The 18,519-nt window shown below is 37.2% G+C and overlaps 1 protein-coding gene across 3 annotated transcripts in view; it reads right to left on the bottom strand.

Moving 5' to 3' along the window:
- cacna1c (calcium channel, voltage-dependent, L type, alpha 1C subunit) overlaps nt 1-18,519 on the bottom strand; it is a 148,248-nt gene that overhangs the window by 36,117 nt on the left and 93,612 nt on the right. For all 3 annotated transcript variants that reach the window (XM_058077905.1, XM_058077906.1, XM_058077907.1), the window contains exons 10-22: nt 13,234-13,321; nt 13,059-13,143; nt 10,681-10,771; nt 6,459-6,485; nt 3,724-3,884; nt 3,573-3,646; nt 3,341-3,492; nt 1,811-2,012; nt 1,622-1,742; nt 1,389-1,503; nt 1,194-1,311; nt 1,057-1,126; nt 848-980 (exon numbers count right to left, since the gene is read on the bottom strand). In XM_058077905.1, the coding sequence (XP_057933888.1) occupies nt 848-980; nt 1,057-1,126; nt 1,194-1,311; nt 1,389-1,503; nt 1,622-1,742; nt 1,811-2,012; nt 3,341-3,492; nt 3,573-3,646; nt 3,724-3,884; nt 6,459-6,485; nt 10,681-10,771; nt 13,059-13,143; nt 13,234-13,321 (1,437 nt within the window). The remainder of the gene's footprint in view (nt 1-847; nt 981-1,056; nt 1,127-1,193; nt 1,312-1,388; nt 1,504-1,621; nt 1,743-1,810; nt 2,013-3,340; nt 3,493-3,572; nt 3,647-3,723; nt 3,885-6,458; nt 6,486-10,680; nt 10,772-13,058; nt 13,144-13,233; nt 13,322-18,519) is intronic.

Raw genomic sequence — 18,519 nt, 5'->3', positions numbered from 1 at the left:
TTTTTTTCTAACTAATTATGCATTTTTTGCCTTGTGCGACTTACGTATACTCCAGCGGAACTTACATATGTTTTTTTCTACCTAATTATGCATTTTTGGCCTTGTGCGACTTATACTCTAGTGCAACTTATATATGTTTTTTTTCTACCTAATTATGCATTTTTGGCCTTGTGCGACTTATGTATGTTTTTTTCTACCTAATTATGTATTTTTGGCCGTGTGCGACTTATACTCCAGTGCGAATTACGTATGTTTTTTTTCTGCATAATTATGCATTTCTGGCCTTGTGCGACTTATACTCTAGTGCAACTTATATATATATGCTTTTTTCTACCTAATTATGCATTTTTGGCCTTGTGCGACTTATGTATGTTTTTTTCTACCTAATTATGCATTTTTGGCATTGTGCGATTTATACTCCAGTGGAACTTACATATGTTTTTTTCTACCTAATTATGCGTTTTTGGCCTTATGCGACTTATACTCCAGTGTGACTTACGTATGTCTTTTTCTACCTAATTATGCATTTTTGGCCTTGTGCCACTTATACTCCAGTGTTACTTACGTATGTTTTTTTCTGCCTAATTATGCATTTATGGGCTTGTGCGACTTACGTATGTTTTTTTCTACCTAATTATGCATTTTTGGCATTGTGCGACTTATACTCCGGATACTTACAGTGCAGGAAATACAGTAATTGTACTTTGTCATGATTAAAAATGGACAAGATGCCACCCTTGGACCCCCCCCCCACCCTCCGCCCCCAGGCTTTGCTACACATATTTACAACACGGTTCAAAGATGTAACCCTAACTTTTAAGATGCTGGTCCAATTCTTGAGTCTTACTTGTTGGTGTGGCTGAAGATGAAGAAGGCGCGGGCCTCGGGCATGGGGATGGCTTTCTCTTTCAGCTGGATGTCCGAGAGGGGTCGCGGTCTCGGGCCGACTGGCATCTCTGGTTCGTCGTCTTCCTCGTCACCTGAAGAAGAGCAGAGAAGTCAAACTAATTCCATCCAAGCCCCCAAAAGCGTGCTTCATGTGTGTGTGTGTGTTACCTATGTAATCATTAGCAGGATATGGATTCTTCTCCTCACTTTCATCTCCGCAGTAATCATCCATGTTGATCTGTTGAAGAGCATTCATGCATTTATTGACTTCAGCTCTACCACACTTCATCTTCATTTCGGTCTACCTTGGTGGCGGTGTTGGTCTCGCCATCGGACGTGATGGACTTCAACTCAATCTTCTCCCTCTTCTCCTCCTCCAGCGGAGGCTTCTCGTTGTTGTGACGCTTGTCTGGAGTACCCAGTCTGGAAAAAAAATAAAATAAAACTTCAGTACGTTGACTTTCTGCTGAAGGTTTCATGCCAACGTCCAACCTCCTTACCTGGCCAGCTTCTTTCGCTCCTTCTCCTCTTCTTCCTCCTTCTGGGCAGATGTCAGGCTCTCCGCATCAGCGAGGTTGTCCACAGCGATGGCCAAGAAGACATTGAGTAGGATGTCTGGTTGTGAGGGCACGTTAAGGATGGTGGTGGGCTTTGCTTGGAGATGTGTAGCACCCGGAATTTTCATGACGGGTACACCAGCAAAAGGTGAAAAAACTCTAAACTGTCAGGATACAGTTTCCGCAGATGAAGAGTATGATGAAGTAGATGCAGACCAGCATTCCGGGGAAGGACGGCCCCCCGTACGCCATGATGCCATCGTACATCACAGAGTTCCAGTCCTCTCCGGTTAAGATCTACACGGCGGGTAACGGCGTGTCAATTGCAGCAGAAGCCGAATGAGGCGTCTTAAAAGAGTCATCACCTGGAAGACGGTCAGCAGCGACTGCGGGAAGTTGTCGAATGTGCTGCGGCGCGTCTCCTCAAAGTTGAACTTGCCGCCAAAGAGCTGCATGCCCAGGAGGGAGAAGATGATGATGAAGAGGAAGAGCAGGAGCAGCAGGGAGGCGATGGAGCGCACGGAGTTGAGCAAGGAGGCCACCAGGTTGGAGAGAGAGTTCCAGTATCTGGGTGCGACACCAAAACAATCATGGTAATGCTAATGCTAATGGTAATGGTTTAATTCCATTTGAACATGCATCAGATTACAATTGAATGCATCCCATAATCAGTTCACAGTTCCACATGTCCAAAAGGAGTAGGAAGAAGCAAAGCTTATTAAATCCTACCCCTCCATCTGGTACTTTTACAATCAGTAACTGTTACATTTGTTCACTTCCTGCTTTCCTAATATAATTTTTTTTTAATTATTATTATTATTAATTTTAATTATTTAAGTTTTTAAATTTAATTTAATTTTTTTAATTTTTATTTTTTTTGTCACGTACCGAAGTACAAGGTGACAGGACCATATATATTATTATATATTTATTGTATATTTACTATTTGTTTATTATTTATTATACATTTATTAATTATTGCTATATGAAAAAAAAACGTTTTTTACTAAGGGGGTACTTAGCATTAAAAAAATAATTTATTAATTACTGAAAATTTTGCCAGAAGAAGAAGCAAAGCTTATTAAATCCTACCCCTCCATCTGGTACTTTTACAATCAGTAACTGATTGAACATTTGTTCACTTCCTGCTTTCCTAATATAATTAATTCATTTCATTATTTTTGACAATTTATTTTATTAATTTTTATTATTTTTATTATTTATAATTTTTTGTCACGTACCGAAGTACAAGGTGATATGACCATATATATTATTATATATTTATTATATATGTATTATATATTTACTATTTGTTTATTATTTATTATAAATTTATTAATGTATTGATTTATGAAAAATAAAGTTTTTTACTAGGGGGGTACTTAGCATAAAAAAAAAAATTATTAATTACTGAAAATTTTGCCAGAAGAAGAAGCAAAGCTTATTAAATCCTACCCCTCCATCTGGTACTTTTACAATCAGTAACTGTTACATTTGTTCACTTCCTGCTTTCCTAAAATATTTTTTGTTTTTTTATTTTATTTCATTAAAATATATATTATTAATATTAATATATTATAAGTAATATATTATAAATTTATGATTATATTTTAATTTATAATTATTTAAATTATTAATTTATTTGGTATTTTTAAAGTTTTTGCAAGTTGAAGTATTTGTGATTTTAGAAATAAGGAGTTAGTATGTTCTCTGTAGGCGGCATTATGAATTATCCTTACTGACCTTTTTTGCAGTACATTTAGCGAGTGAAGATTGCTTTTATAGTTATTAGCCCATATTTCCACACAATAAGTAAGATATGGTAGAACCAGATGAACCATCAATCCCATCTTGCAAACAAACGTTAAAAAAAACAAAAAAAAACCTTTTCTGACCTGGTAATTTTAAAGATTCGCAGCAATCGCACGCAACGCAGCACGGAGATGCCGAGGGGCGACATGATCTTGGTTTCCACCAGGATGGTCTCCAGGATGCCGCCACACACCACAAAGCTGTCGAAGCGGTTGAACAGCGACACAAAGTACGCCTGAGGAGGGTAAAACAAATCACAAAACATTTTTTTTTCGAAATTCTTCTCATTGGTTGCATCGAAATGCGAGATCTTACCTGAAGGCCCAGACTGTACATCTTCAACAGCATCTCGCCCGTGAACAGCGCTAGCAACACTTTGTTGGCTATGTCTGAGAAGGTAAAGACGTATGTTAGGAATAAAAAAAAAAAAATGCATACATTGAATAATTCTTGCACGTGCGGACACCTTGCACGTCTGTCAGCCACTGAGGCTGCTGGTGATGCTCCGAGGCGATGGTCAGCGTGTTGAGGAAAACCAGGAAGATGACCAGCCAGTAAAAAACCTGCGATTTGACCGCTGCCCGACACTTGCGTCTGCACAGTCGGTTCCACCTGCGGAAGTAGCGACTACACGAAACGGAAGGAACACACAAGAAACAGCAAGATCTGTCAAGTTCTTAGTTATCAGGTAGCAGAGCAGTGGAACAATATTTTGCAAATTTGAAATAAAATATGTCGTAACGTCTTTAACGACATCCAAAACACCAACAGTAGTGTTTGATGGATGCTGCCCGGAGAGGTCTTTGACCTTGCGGATGCTGCGTAATCGATGACACAGCGTGATGACGCAGTCGCACAGATGCTCTCTTTTCAACTCACGTCCAAAGTGCAGACTTCTAACCGCCTACCAGTCCAAAAAATGGTGGAAAAACGCTCAAGTACAAGCAGATTTCTGTCACCGTGTGCTCACATTAGTTGTCATTTGGAAACAAAATTTTTACATTTCAAAACAAAAGGAAACAGGCAAAGACTCATTCATCATTTGCACTAAAATTAATATACATTCCAGTGTCTCTGCAATACATATCTGCTCCTGTGCAATATTATGTGTACATCTTGGATATCTTGTATACCGTATTTTCCGGACTATAAATCGCACTTCCTATCTTACACCTATTCAGCCTGTTCTCTATTCTTTTATTGGTAGAACTTGCCTTCCTAGAGGACGTAATGTCTGTTTTGGTCAAGTAGTTTGGAAAATTAATTACCTGAAAAATGTGACTTATGTATGTTTTTTTCTACCTAATTATGTATTTTTGCCATTGTGCGACTTATACTCCAGTGCGACTTATGTATGTTTTTTTCTACCTAATTATGCATTTTTGGCCTTGTCCGACTTATACTCCAGTGCGACTTATGTATGTTTTTTTTCTACCTAATTATGTATTTTTGGCCTTGTGCGCCTTTTACTCCAGTGCTGCTTAGGTATGATTTCTTCTACCTAATTATGCATTTTTGGGCTTGTGCGACTTATACTGTAGTGCGACTTATGTATGTTTTTTTTCTACCTAATTATGTATTTTTGCCATTGTGCGACTTATACTCCAGTGCGACTTATGAATGTTTTTTTCTACCTAATTATGTATTTTTGGCCTTGTGCGACTTATACTCCAGTATGACTTATGTATGTTTTTTTTTCTACCTAATTGTGCATTTTTGGCATTGTGCGACTTATACTCCGGAGCGACTTACGTATGTTTTTTTCTACCTAATTATGCATTTTTTGGCCTTGTGCGACTTATGTATGTTTTTTTCTACCTAATTATGCATTTTTGGCCTTGTGCGACGCATGTATGTTTTTTCTACCTAATTATGCATTTTTGGCATTGTGCGACTTATACTCCAGAGCGACTTACGTATGTTTTTTTCTACCTAATTATGCATTTTTGGCCTGGTCCAACTTATACTCCAGTGTGACTTATGTATGTTTTTTTCTACCTAATTATGCATTTTTGTCTTTGTGCGACTTATACTCCGGAGCGACTTACATATGTTTTTTTCTACCTAATTATGAATTTTTGGCCTTGTGCGACTTATACTCCAGTGCGACTTATGTATGTTTTTTTTCTACCTAATTATGCATTTTTGGCCTTGTGCGACTTATACTCCAGTGCGACTTATGTATGTTTTTTTCTACCTAATTATGCATTTTTGGCCTTGTGCGACTTATACTCCAGTGCGACTTATAGTCCAGAAAATACGGTATATCTTGCTAAACTGTCTTATTTTAACTTTTACTTTCTGTATACTTTTTTAACTTAACTATTACACTAAAAGGAGAAGCCCTCCAATCTTGTTGTACATCTTGTATAAAGCCATCTAGACATGAAATGACACCCATATAGTCAATCAGTAATAGCAGAATCAGTGGGGGACAGGAAGTGACATCAGTGTTGAGAATCAGAGGTGACTTTTATCTTGTTGTAGGCTACAAAGCTGCCATTATTAGGATTATTAATATCATTATGTCATTGCTATTGTGCTTGTTGGAAGTCTGGTGCTTGTCTCATCAAACAATTACTGACACCCAGTGGCCAATGTAGAGTACTACATTCAGGAAATTGAATGGTAGTCTTAATGGCTTATACTGTGTTCATTACTTTGAGCAAAATGGTGATTTTGAGATATAGAAGTAAACACAAAAGTATATAAAAAATGTGAAATAGCGTAAAAGGTTGAATTGATGGACGTGTTTATGATTGTCCCTCTAATGCTAAATAACCAACATGCAGCCGTCTCTGTATGAAGCAGCATTATTACCGTGTTTTCTTTCCATCTATTATTTGTGTTTGACCTTCTTCCCTTTGCTCCGGGGCTTTATTTCTAGATAGAAAAAGTCTTTTTTTTTCCCCCTGCCTTATTTGTCAGTTATGATGTGCACAGTGAACGTTACACAAGACTCACAAAAAAAATCACGAGACAAACAAAAGTGGACATGAGCGCATTTTGTCGCACCTAATTTGGGATATTTGAAAAATAAATATTAGAATATGTATATTTGAGTGAAGTGCCCACATATATACTGTACATATACGTATATATAGTACACATATATTCTGTATACATATCCATCGTCGCACTGCAGAGTTGATGAGCGAGGAAGAGGAGGCGGAAGAGACAATGGCAGCAATATCTACTAACCTGAACTTGGATTTGGAGATCCTATTTCTGGAACACAGAGAACAGAATGGATTATACACACACACACATACACACACAACAAACACACACACACAAACACACATTTATATAGACACACCATGAAGGGTGATTTGAGAGGTTGCTGCTTCACAGATGGTGCTCACAATTTGTTTTTATTAACATTTGTACGCTCAAATTTATGGAAGCACGTTTCTGCCGCTGAATGAAAAAAAAATGGTGAGACATAATTAGGAGATAAAACGTCTAAATTATGAGATACAGACTGACTAGTTTGGATCTCATAATTATATTACATTATGACTTTTTTAATCTCATAATTTTGACTTTTAATGTCATAATTATGACTTTTAATGTCATGATTATGACTTTTTATCATATAATTTAGATTTTTTTATCTCAGAATTTTAACTTCTCATAATTATCATTTTCCTATCTATAATTATGACTTTTTAACTCATTATTTTGATTTTTTTAATCGTCATAATTATCACTTTCCTATGTATAATTAGGACTTTTTAATCTCATAATTTAGTTTTTATCTCATAATTTAGATTTTTATTTCATTATAATGACTTTTTATCTCATAATTTAGATTTTTATCTCATAATTATGACTTTTAATGTGATGATTATGACTTTTATAATATAATTGTGACTTTTTATCCCATAATTTAGATTTTTTATCTCATAATTTTGACTTCTCATAATTATCATTTTCCTATCTATAATTATGACTTTTTAACTCATTATTTTGATTTTTTTAATCGTCATAATTATCACTTTCCTATGTATAATTAGGACTTTTTAATCTCATAATTTAGTTTTTATCTCATAATTTAGATTTTTATTTCATTATAATGACTTTTTATCTCATAATTTAGATTTTTATCTCATAATTATGACTTTTAATGTCATGATTATGACTTTTATAATATAATTGTGACTTTTTATCCCATAATTTAGATTTTTTATCTCATAATTTTGACTTCTCATAATTATCATTTTCCTATCTATAATTATGACTTTTTAACTCATTATTTGATTTTTTTAATCTTCATAATTATCACTTTCCTACGTATAATTAGGACTTTTTAATCTCATAATTTAAATTTTTATCTCATAATTTAGATTTTTATTTCATTATGACTTTTTATCTCATAATTTAGATTTTTATCTCATAATTATGACTTTTAATGTCATGATTATGACTTTTTATAATAAAATTGTGACTTTTTATCCCATAATTTAGATTTTTTATCTCATAATTTTGACTTCTCATAATTATCACTTTCCTATCTATAATTATGAGTTTTTATCTCATTATTTTGATTTTTTGATCTTCATAATTATCATTCTATGTATCAGTAGGGCTTTTTAATCTCATAATTTAGATTTTAATCTCATCATTTAGATTTTTATCTCATAATTATGACTTTTAATGTCATGATTATGACTTTTTATAATATAATTGTGACTTTTTATCCCATAATTTTTTTATCTCATAATTTTGACTTCTAATATTTATCACTATCACTATCTATAATTATGACTTTTTATCTCATTATTTTGATTTTTTAATCTTCATAATTATCACTTTCCTGTGTATAATTAGGACTTTTTAATCTCATAATTTAGATTATCTCACAATTTGAATTTTTATTTCATAATTATGACTTTTTATCTCATAATTTAGATTTTGTTCATCTCATAATTTTGACTTCTCATAATTATCACTTTCCTATCTATAATTATGACTTTTTATCTCATTATTTTGATTTTTGTATCTTATAATTATTACTTTCTATCTCATGATTTAAACTTTTTAATCTCATAATTTTCAACTTCTCTATTCAACTCATTATTTTGATTTTTTTAAATCTTCTAATTAAGACTTTTTATCTCATAATTTTTATCTAATAATTTTGACTTTTTTCTCACTCATAATTATCACTTTCCTATTTATAATTGTGACTTTTTTACCTCATAATTTTGACTCACCATTGTGATATTTTTTTTCTTTCTGTGGCAAAAACTGCCTTACATCCAAATCACCCTGTGTGGACATGTACAAAGTGGCGACCAATCCAAGGATGATGCCAGTTAGTGTGGATTTTCCTGCATTCCTTAGAATATCCTCACTGATGACAACAAATTTTAATTTTCCCTAAACAAGCACCCCATTATCTGACATCAATAGCGTTGCAAAACAAATTAAACCATTACCATTAAAAATGGCAACATTTTGCTGCATGCTTTGAGTGGGAAAAAGCGGTGCCATCTAGTGGCCATTTGTATGGTCGTAGTCCCAATGTCATTGTTAGGAGAAACATGGCTGGCAAATGTGCGCTTGAACAAATAATATGTCATATTTTAGGCTAATTTAAAGAATTAGCATCATTCAGCGCAGCCAAAACGGCTTCAAATAAAAACACAAAACGTCCCTGTCGGATCTCCTAAGAGTTAACCCACATCTTAGGTTTGTCTCCATGGCAACACGAAGGACAAATACCCAAAGCGTCATCTCCGTAATAGTGCGAGTTATTCCCGATAGTAAAGGGGAATTGGCACAGTTTATGACATCATTGTGTTTTTCGGACTTGTTTTGGCTCAGACGAATACCCACAAACAGCCAAAAACCAAGACAAAGTAACAGATGGACAGCGAGAGAGGAGAGAATGAATAAACACAAAGTGCGTGTGTGTTTCCAACTTGCGGCGCTCCGATTTCCGCAATGTAGCGTAGTGGATCTTGTGGTAAGTGGAAAAATAGTGGGAAGGGGGGGGCACACAAAAAGAGAAGTAATCAGAGTGAGGGAATTGAGCAATAAAGGCTACTAGATGATGATTGATGTCCTGCGAAACTACAGTTTGGACACCCGGCATGAAAAAAAATCTGTCCTTGTCCCTTGGAAAGATCCCAGATCCCAGGATCTCATAATTATATTATATTATGTCTCTTCTATCTCTTAATTTTGACTTTTAATCATTTTTGAATTATTACTTTTTTTTATTAATTATGACTCAAAATAATGAGATAAAAAAGTCGCAATTATAGATATTAAAGTGATAATTATGAGAAGTCAAAATTATGAGATGAAAAAAAATCTAAATTTATGGGATAAAAAGTCACAATTATATTATAAAAAGTCATAATTATGACTTTTTATAATAAAATTTTTATCTATAATTTTATGATATAATTTTTATAATATATATTATAAAAAGTCATGATTATGACTTTTTATAATATAATTTTTATCTATAATTTTATAATGTAATTTTTATAATATAATTTTTATCTATAATTTTTACCTATAATTTTATAATATAATTTTTATAATATATATTATAAAAAGTCATGATTATGACTTTTTATAATATAATTTTTATCTATAATTTTATCTATAATTTTATAATATAATTTTTATAATATATATTATAAAAAGTCATGATTATGACTTTTTATAATATAATTTTTATCTATAATTTTATATATAATTTTATAATATAATTTTTATAATATATATTATAAAAAGTCATAATCATGACATTAAAAGTCATAATTTTTAGACTTTTTATAATATAATTGTGACTTTTTATGCCATAATTTAGATTTTTTATGTCATAATTTTGACTTCTCATAATTATCACTTTAATATCTATAATTGCGACTTTTTATCTCATTATTTTGAGTTTTTAATCTTCATAATTATCACTTTCCTATGTATAATTAGGACTTTTTCATCTCATAATTTAGATTTTATCTCATAATTATGACTTTTTATGTCATAATTTAGATTTTCTTGATGTCATTATTTTGACTTCTCATAATTATCACTTTCCTATCTATAATTACCAGTTTTTATCTCATTATTTTTGATTTTTTAATCTTCAAAATTATCACTTTCTTATGTATAATTAGGACTTTTTAATCTCATAATTTAGATTTTTATGTCACAATTTTGATTTTTATCCTGATTTTTAATGTAGTAGTGGATTTTGTGGTAAGTGAAAAATAGTGAGGGGGGGGGGCACACAAAAAGAGAAGTAATCAGAAGCGGAGTGAAGGCTACTACGCGCCGAGATGATTGATGTCCTGCGAAACTACAGTTTGGACACCCGTCATTAAAAAAAAATCTGTCCTTGACCCTTGGAAAGATCCCAGATCCTAGATCCCAGGAAGGAGGTCTCGAAAGTACTTACGCCAGGCGGGTACAGCAGGTCTCGCCCTCCACGTCGCCCCCTGGTGCATTGTCAGTGTTGACGCTTTCATTCTCGCTAGCCGGCATGCTCACTGGAAATAAAAACACAAAATGAACGTAATAAACGTAAGGAAAAACTCAAAACACAAATGGAATTTCGAACCCAACATACAACCCCAAAAAAAAAATCCACCGTGCGATATAAATAGCTCAAAGCACAAACATTTTAGTGGCAACGCAGCATCCTCCAATTCCCAATTTGTACCTAAAGTAATCACACCTTACAATGTTGACACAATATTTACCACCTCGGGGCTTGAGGGACGCCGACAGCTAATAGGCTGGGTTTCACTTTGGAAGCCCACCACAAGCAACCCCCCCCCCCTTTTTGCTGATTCACAGCACGCAGGGATATTAAGAGCTGTAAATTGCAGCGGCTTTCATGTGCAAACACGCTAAGGTACTGTCGCTAGATCCGTGGTGGCCAGGGGGGGGTTGAAAGGTAAGGTTTTTTTTGTTCTGCAACAAGTAAACAATTTAGTTTGGTTGGTTGTCAATATCAAGGATTTAAGTCGGATTTAAGTCGGATTTAAGTCGGATTTAAGTCGGATTTAAGTCGGATTTTAGTCCATGCAAACGTAGCAAACATTAAAAACACAAACATGACATGACTTAGTTCGGAAACGCAAACAGTAACCTGATGGGATTTTTACAGTAGATAATACTAAATGATGCATTCATTTATTTAGGAATTCTACAATGATGGATAGGGCGGCATGGCGGTCGAGTGGTTAGCGCGCAGACCTCACAGCTAGGAGACCGGGGGTTCAATTCCAACCTCCTCCCACATTCCAAAAACATGCTAGGTTAATTAGCGACTCCAAATTGTCCATAGGTATGAATGTGAGTGTGAATGGTTGTTTGTCTATATGTGCCCTGTGATTGGCTGGCTGGCCACCAGTCCAGGGTGTACCCCGCCTCTTGCCTAAAAACAGCTGGGATAGGCTCCAGCAACCCCTGTGACCTTCGTGAGGATAAGCAGTAGAAAATGATTGAATGTATTAACCCAGGCTGCACGGTGATAAGTGGTTAGCACACTGACCTCACGGCTAGGAGACCAGGGTTCAATTCCACCCTCTGCTATCTCTGTGTGGAGTTTGCATGTTCTTCCCGTGCATGCGTGGGTTTTCTCCGGGTACTCCGGTTTCCTCCCACATTCCAAAAACATGCTAGGTTAATTAGCGACTCCAAATTGTCCATAGGTATGAATGTGAGTGTGAATGGTTGTTTGTCTATATGTGCCCTGTGATTGGCTGGCTCGCCCGAAGACAGTTTGGATAGGCTCCAGCACCCCCTGCAACCCTCATGAGGATAAGCGGTACAAAATGAATGTATGAAAACATCCAGCCGCAGCACTTGGGTAATGGTAAGGTCACCGAAAAGCAACATGGAGGGCCTGTTTTGGAGGGCTATTTGGGGTGCTGGAGCCTATCCCAGCTATTTTGGCAACCTTTAAATGTTCATTCATTCATTAATTTCCTACTGCTTATCCTCACAAGGGTCACGAGGGTGCTGGAGCCTATCCTAGCTGTCTTCGGGCGAGAGGTGGGGTACACCCTGGACTGGTGGCCAGCCAGCCAATCACAGGGCACATATAGACAAACAACCATTCACACTCACATTCATACCTATGGACAATTTGGAGTCGCTAATTAACCTAGCATGTTTTTTTGGAATGTGGGAGGAAACTACTCCACACAGATATGACCGAGGGTGGACTTGAACCCTGGTTTCCTAGCTGTGAGGTCTGCGCGCTAACCACTCGGACACCGTGCAGCTTAAAATGTTGAGAATGAAAAACGATACATCGCAAAGTGAAGTGAAGTGGGAATAAAAATGGAGGTGAGATAGTCGGGAGTGTCACTGCAGAGAGAGAGAGAGGGAGCGTGATGGTTGAGTTCCTGAAGGACACCACCATGGAGGCATGGATGGAGAGGCATGGATGTAGAGGGAGTGTTATCAAGTGATACGTTGCTTTTTATTGCTTCTGTCAGTCTGGAGGCTGCCGGCGGCAGGAAGTAGCTGCGACAGTCTTCGCTGTCACCTCAAACACTTACTGTAAAAGCCTGCCGAGTCAGACGCCGCATGTGAATCTTAATGCCACTAAAAAAAAAAAAAAATTCCACTCGCTGGACTCGGATGGAGTGTCGCCTATTAACGTACACGAGTCGTTCTTTATTAGAGAGTGAAAGCACTCGGGGCTCCGTCAAATGGTGCCTCGGCCTCAGCGGCGCTCTGAACTAGTTTAATACCTATTGTTGGCGTACACCCCAAAGACCTGAGCCGCAGAGCCAAACCCGGGATGGATGAAGAACTCACAGTTTCTGGGTTTGTCATCATCCAAGCCTTCCTCTTCGTTCTCCGGGTCGATGTCTTCAGCCTGAGTGATCCAGTCTAAGTAGCCCTGAGTAGCGTTGAAAACCACAAAAACAAAAACACGATAATTCGGGATTATGGATTATTGTCGTAGGAAAGTCATTATAAGGATGCCTACCTTGAGATCCTCCTCCAGCTGCTGTTTTTCTCGGAGTTTCTGGAAGTCACCGCGAGCCTTGGCCTTCTCTCGTTCCTTGGAGAACTCTCTGGGATGAGGAAAAAAACAGGAAAAAAAAATACCAGGTGAAAGTCGTGTTTATGGAAATCGGCATTGGGGTGAAACTTTAAATCGGAAGGAAGGAGGAAGGAAAACCTGCTAAAAAGGATGTTAGTGTGCAGATAGGGGGCGGCGTTTCCTCTTTTTTGACCTATAAATGTCATTACAATGTTGTATTCCCGTGGTAAACGATGCTAGCACATCAGCTAATGAGGTTAGCTCATTGGAAGCGAGCCCTGAAAGCATATTTGGAAGGCTCCGCACGCTAAGTTTTTGAGTTCACCGCAACCCGGACTTCCGGAAGTCCTCGGGAGCACAGTTGGGGTGGGCTCGGCGGGAGTGAAGTAAACAACACACCCCGTTTTTTGCGGGAGAAAACACAGCCAGAAGAGGCGCGGAGTATGGAAAATCTAGAAAGCTTCCTGTGCGGGTTATTGTGTGTAGCTGCTCTATAGGAGTCCAGAACTCAGTCCGTTACAGCATGTACTGTATCCCGGCGCTTCTCTGAGGACGCCGTGGCATCGCAGAGCTGCTTATCTTCTATTTGCTAACTGGTCACGCGGGTCGCTAACCAGGCGTATTAGTGACAGTGAAAAATCTAGAAAGCTTCCTGTGCGGGTTATTGTGTGTAGCTGCTCTATAGGAGTCCAGAACTCAATACAAAGTCCTGAAAATGAGGTCCCCTTGGTTCCGTTACAGCATGTACTGTATTTCCCGAGGACGCCGTGGCATCGCAGAGCTGCTTATCTTATGTTTGCTAACTGGTCACGCGGGTTGCTAACAAGGCATATTAGTCACAGTGAAAAATCTAGAACGCTTCCTGTGCGCGGTTATTGTGTGTAGCTGCTCTATAGGAGTCCAGAACTCCTGAAAATGAGGTCCCCTTGGTTCCGTTACAGCATATACTGTATCCCGACGCTTCTCCGTGGACGCCGTGGCATCGCAGAGCTACTTATCTTATGTTTGCTAACTGGTCACGCGGGTCGCTAACCAGGCGTTTTAGTCACAGTGAAAAATCTAGAAAGCTTCCTGTGCGGGTTATTGTGTGTAGCTGCTCTATAGAAGTCCAGAACTCCTGAAAATGAGGTCCCCTTGGTTCCGTTATGGCATGTACTGTATCCCGGCGCTTCTCCGAGGACGCCGTGGCACCGCAGAGCTGCTTATCTTATGTTTGCTAACTAGTCACGCGGGTCGCTAACCAGGCATATTAGTCACAGTGAAAAATCTAGAAAGCTTCCTGTGCGGGTTATTGTGTGTAGCTGCTCTATAGGAGTCCAGAAATCAATACAAAGTCCTGAAAATGAGGTCCCCTTGGTTCGGTTACAGCATGTACTGTTTGCTAACTAGTCACGGGGGTCGCTAACCAGGCGTATTAGTGACAGTGAAAAATCTAGAATGCTTCCTGTGCGGGTTATTGTGTGTAGCTGCTCTATAGGAGTCCAGAACTCAATACAAAGTCCTGAAAATGAGGTCCCCTTGGTTCCGTTATGGCATGTACTGTATCCTGGCGCTTCTACGAGGACGCCGTGCATCGCAGAGCTGCTTATCTTATGTTTGCTAACTGGTCACGCGGGTCGCTAACCAGGCGTGTTAGCCACAGTGAAGATGAACACAGAAGACAGACAGAGCGCCGCGTTCCGACACGTCCTCCATCCCATCAGCGCCGCTTCTTGTATTGTTCCCAACATGTTGTTCCCCTCGCTCCGATTCCTGCTCGGCCATAAATTATCACGCCCGTCTGTCTAAGGCCGCCATGAAGCAGTTGGTAAAAGGTCAGTCTGTGTAGCACGCTAACAGCGTCATTAGTCATTAGAGTCAGACAAAGAGTCCCACGGACGAGACACCTCGAGGTGTTTGTGCCAGAGAGACTTTTATTAAGGATTCAAACCCGTGAACAACATCTTGGGGAGGATTTGCATTTTGCTCCGGTGGATTGATTGGAAGTAGAGCATCAAAATGCAAAAAGGAGCTAAAAATAGACTTGGGCTATGTTCACACAAACATGTATATGGTAAAAATGGCATGTCTGACATGAGAGTGAAAAAAGTTCCCCTCCCATCCTGTGTGGAAGTGGTAAGTTTTTTCCGATGCAATAAATTAGACACAAGTTGCACGGCGGTCGAGTGGTTAGCGCGCAGGCCTCACAGCTAGGAGAACCGAGTTCAATCCCACCCTTGGAGTTTGCATGTTCTCCTCGTGCATGCGTGGGTTTTCTCCGGGTACTCCGGTTTCCTCCCACATTCCAAAAAAAACATGCTAGGTTAATTAGCGACTCCAAATTGTCCATAGGTATGAATGTGAGTGTGAATGGTTGTTTGTCTATATGTGCCCTGTGATTGGCTGGCTGGCCACCAGTCCAGGGTGTATACCCCGCCTCTCACCCGAAGACAGCTGGGATAGGCTCCAGCAACATATTTCTAAATGGACTAAAAGTTCTAAAAGTGGCATAGTATCACAATATTTACTGTGTTTTGAAGTTATCCCCAGTTTGGTTTTTATGCCACTACTACATCTCGCGATCGGTCGGGTACAAGAACGTCACAAGATCTCTGTAAAGAGGTGATTAGCCGACACTTTTTCATGAAAATGGCAGCCAGCCTGTCGTATGGGAGAGTTATAAAGCCATATCGCAGTAAGGAGGTGATCATTCTTTCTGGGAGCTGAAGATCCACTTCAGGGACAGCGGTTTCGTGACCACAGCCAGGTTCTCCAATAGTCATCAAATTATACCCAATAATCAATTATTGTTTACTTTTGGCTCATAACCAAATAACGTGTGTAGGAGAGGTAAAAAAATGCCTTTTTAAAATATCCGTGTTGGTGTGTACATAGCCTTAAAGTCACTTAAACGGTGTTACACCCGCAAACGTAATAACTGCCCACAAACGTAATAAACCACAAACATAATACAAATCTGCAGCTTTGAATGTAATACATTTCCCACAAACTTAATAAAATGTAATAAAAAATAAAACTTGCTCTGTTTGTGGGCATACATGTACTTTTTAGTTATAGTATATTATTGTATGTGTGATTTTGTGTGTATATGGGGAAGAAATAATCAAAAGAAATAATAAAATAGAATAATAATAATAATGGTAAGAATTTTATTAAAACAATTGCAATTATCACAATTATGTTATTTTTTAAAATTTAAAATAAATTATAATTTAATAATTAAAGACTCCTTTAATGTATTCAAATGATACTCTTTTATATTTATTATTATATTATTATATTATTATATTATTATATTATTATATTATTATATTATTATATTATTATATTATTATATTATTATATTATTATATTATTATATTATTATATTATTATATTATATTGCAATGATCACAATTATGTTGTCTTTTTAAATTTAAAATAAATTATAATTTAATAATTAAAGATTCCTTAATGTATTCAAATGATACTCTTTTATATTATATATATATATATATATTATTATATTTTTCCACAAAAAAAGAAAAAAAATGATCTTGTTAAAATCCTCAAAATGACATTTACACCTTCTCCCTCATTAAAAGAAGAAAGAACAAAAAACAACAACAACCCAAAACATCATTATTTTGTCTCATATTACATTTGTGGGAAGTTATTACATTTACAGATTTTCACTTTCCCACATATGTAATAATTTCCTGCAAATGTGATAGTTATTACGTAATACTGAATTTCCTGAAAATGTAATAGTATTACATTTGCAGGAAATTCAGTATTACGTTTGCAGTAGGCACATTTTATTACGTTTGTGCTAAAGTTATTACATTTGCGGGATTATTATTACATTCAAAGCTGCAGATTTGTATGACTTTTGTGGTTGATTACGTTTGTGGGCAGTTATTACGTTTGCGGGTGTAACAAACGGGCTGTTCATCAGCAATATTCCATATAAGGTAGCAGGAAGTGCAGCAGTAAGGGTGAAAAGAGAGTCTCAAGTGCCCTTTGACCCCGGCCCCTTACCCGCTCAACACCCCGAGAACCAAGTTAAGCACAAAGAAGGATCCAATGATGATTAAGGTGACAAAATACACCCACGGCCACTTGTACCCTACTGCGTCATTCACCTGGGGGGGGGACAAAGTAGCGTGACAAGGGAAGGAAGGAAGGTTAGATGCTGGCTTGGATTTCTGCTGGATCATTTGGTCAGCTGAACGGGAACAGGAGTGGAGGGGGGGGGGGGGGTGGAAGGAGGAAGAGCTGGAAGTTCACATCAGCTAATTGGACGCTTAATGAGTGACTCAAGAGAGGAGGCGTTATAGTTAGAATCCCCCTTTGGACCCAACATTACTACAGTCCTCACTCATTTTTGGTATTGTGCGACTTATACTTCAGTGCAACGTATGTATGTTTCTTTCGAACTAATTATGCATTTTTGGCCTTGTGCGACTTATACTCCAGTGCGACTTATGTATGTTTTTTTCTACCTAATAATGCATTTTTGGCCTTGTGCGACTTATACTCCAGTGCGACTTATGTATGTTTTTTTTCTACCTAATTATGCGTTTTTGGCCTTGTTTAACTTATACTCCAGTGCGACTTATGTATGTTTTTTTCTACCTAATTATGCATTTTTGGGCTTGTTTGACTTATACTCCAGTGCGACTTATGTATGTTTTTTTCTACCTAATTATGTATTTTTGGCCTTGTCAGACTTAAACTCCAGTGCGACTTATGTATGTTTTTTTCTAACTAATTATGCGTTTTTGGCCTTGTTTGACTTATACTCCAGTGCGACTTATGTATGTTTTTTTCTACCTAATTATGCATTTTGGGCCTTGTGCGACTTATACTCCGGAGCGACTTATATATGTTTTTTTCTACCTAATTATGCATTTTTGGCCTTATGCGACTTATACTCCAGTGCGACCTATGTATGTTTTTTTCTACCTAATTATGCATTTTTGGCCTTATGCGACTTATGTATACTCCAGTGCGACTTATGTATGTTTTTTTTCTACCCAATTATGCATTTTTGGCATTGCGCGACTTATACTCCGGAGCGACTTAAATATGATTTTTTCTACCTAATTATGCATTTTTGGCTTTGTGCGACTTATACTCCAGTGTGACTTATGTATGTTTTTTCTACCCAATTATCCATTTGTGACCTTGTGCGACTTATACTCCGGAGCGACTTACATATGTTTTTTTCTACCTAATTATGCATTT

This window comes from Doryrhamphus excisus, chromosome 7 (assembly GCF_030265055.1).
Source record: "Doryrhamphus excisus isolate RoL2022-K1 chromosome 7, RoL_Dexc_1.0, whole genome shotgun sequence".
Classification (NCBI taxonomy): domain Eukaryota; kingdom Metazoa; phylum Chordata; class Actinopteri; order Syngnathiformes; family Syngnathidae; genus Doryrhamphus; species Doryrhamphus excisus.
The sequence above is the reverse complement of the archived record's forward strand: the minus strand, read 5'-3'. Positions and strand labels throughout refer to the sequence as shown.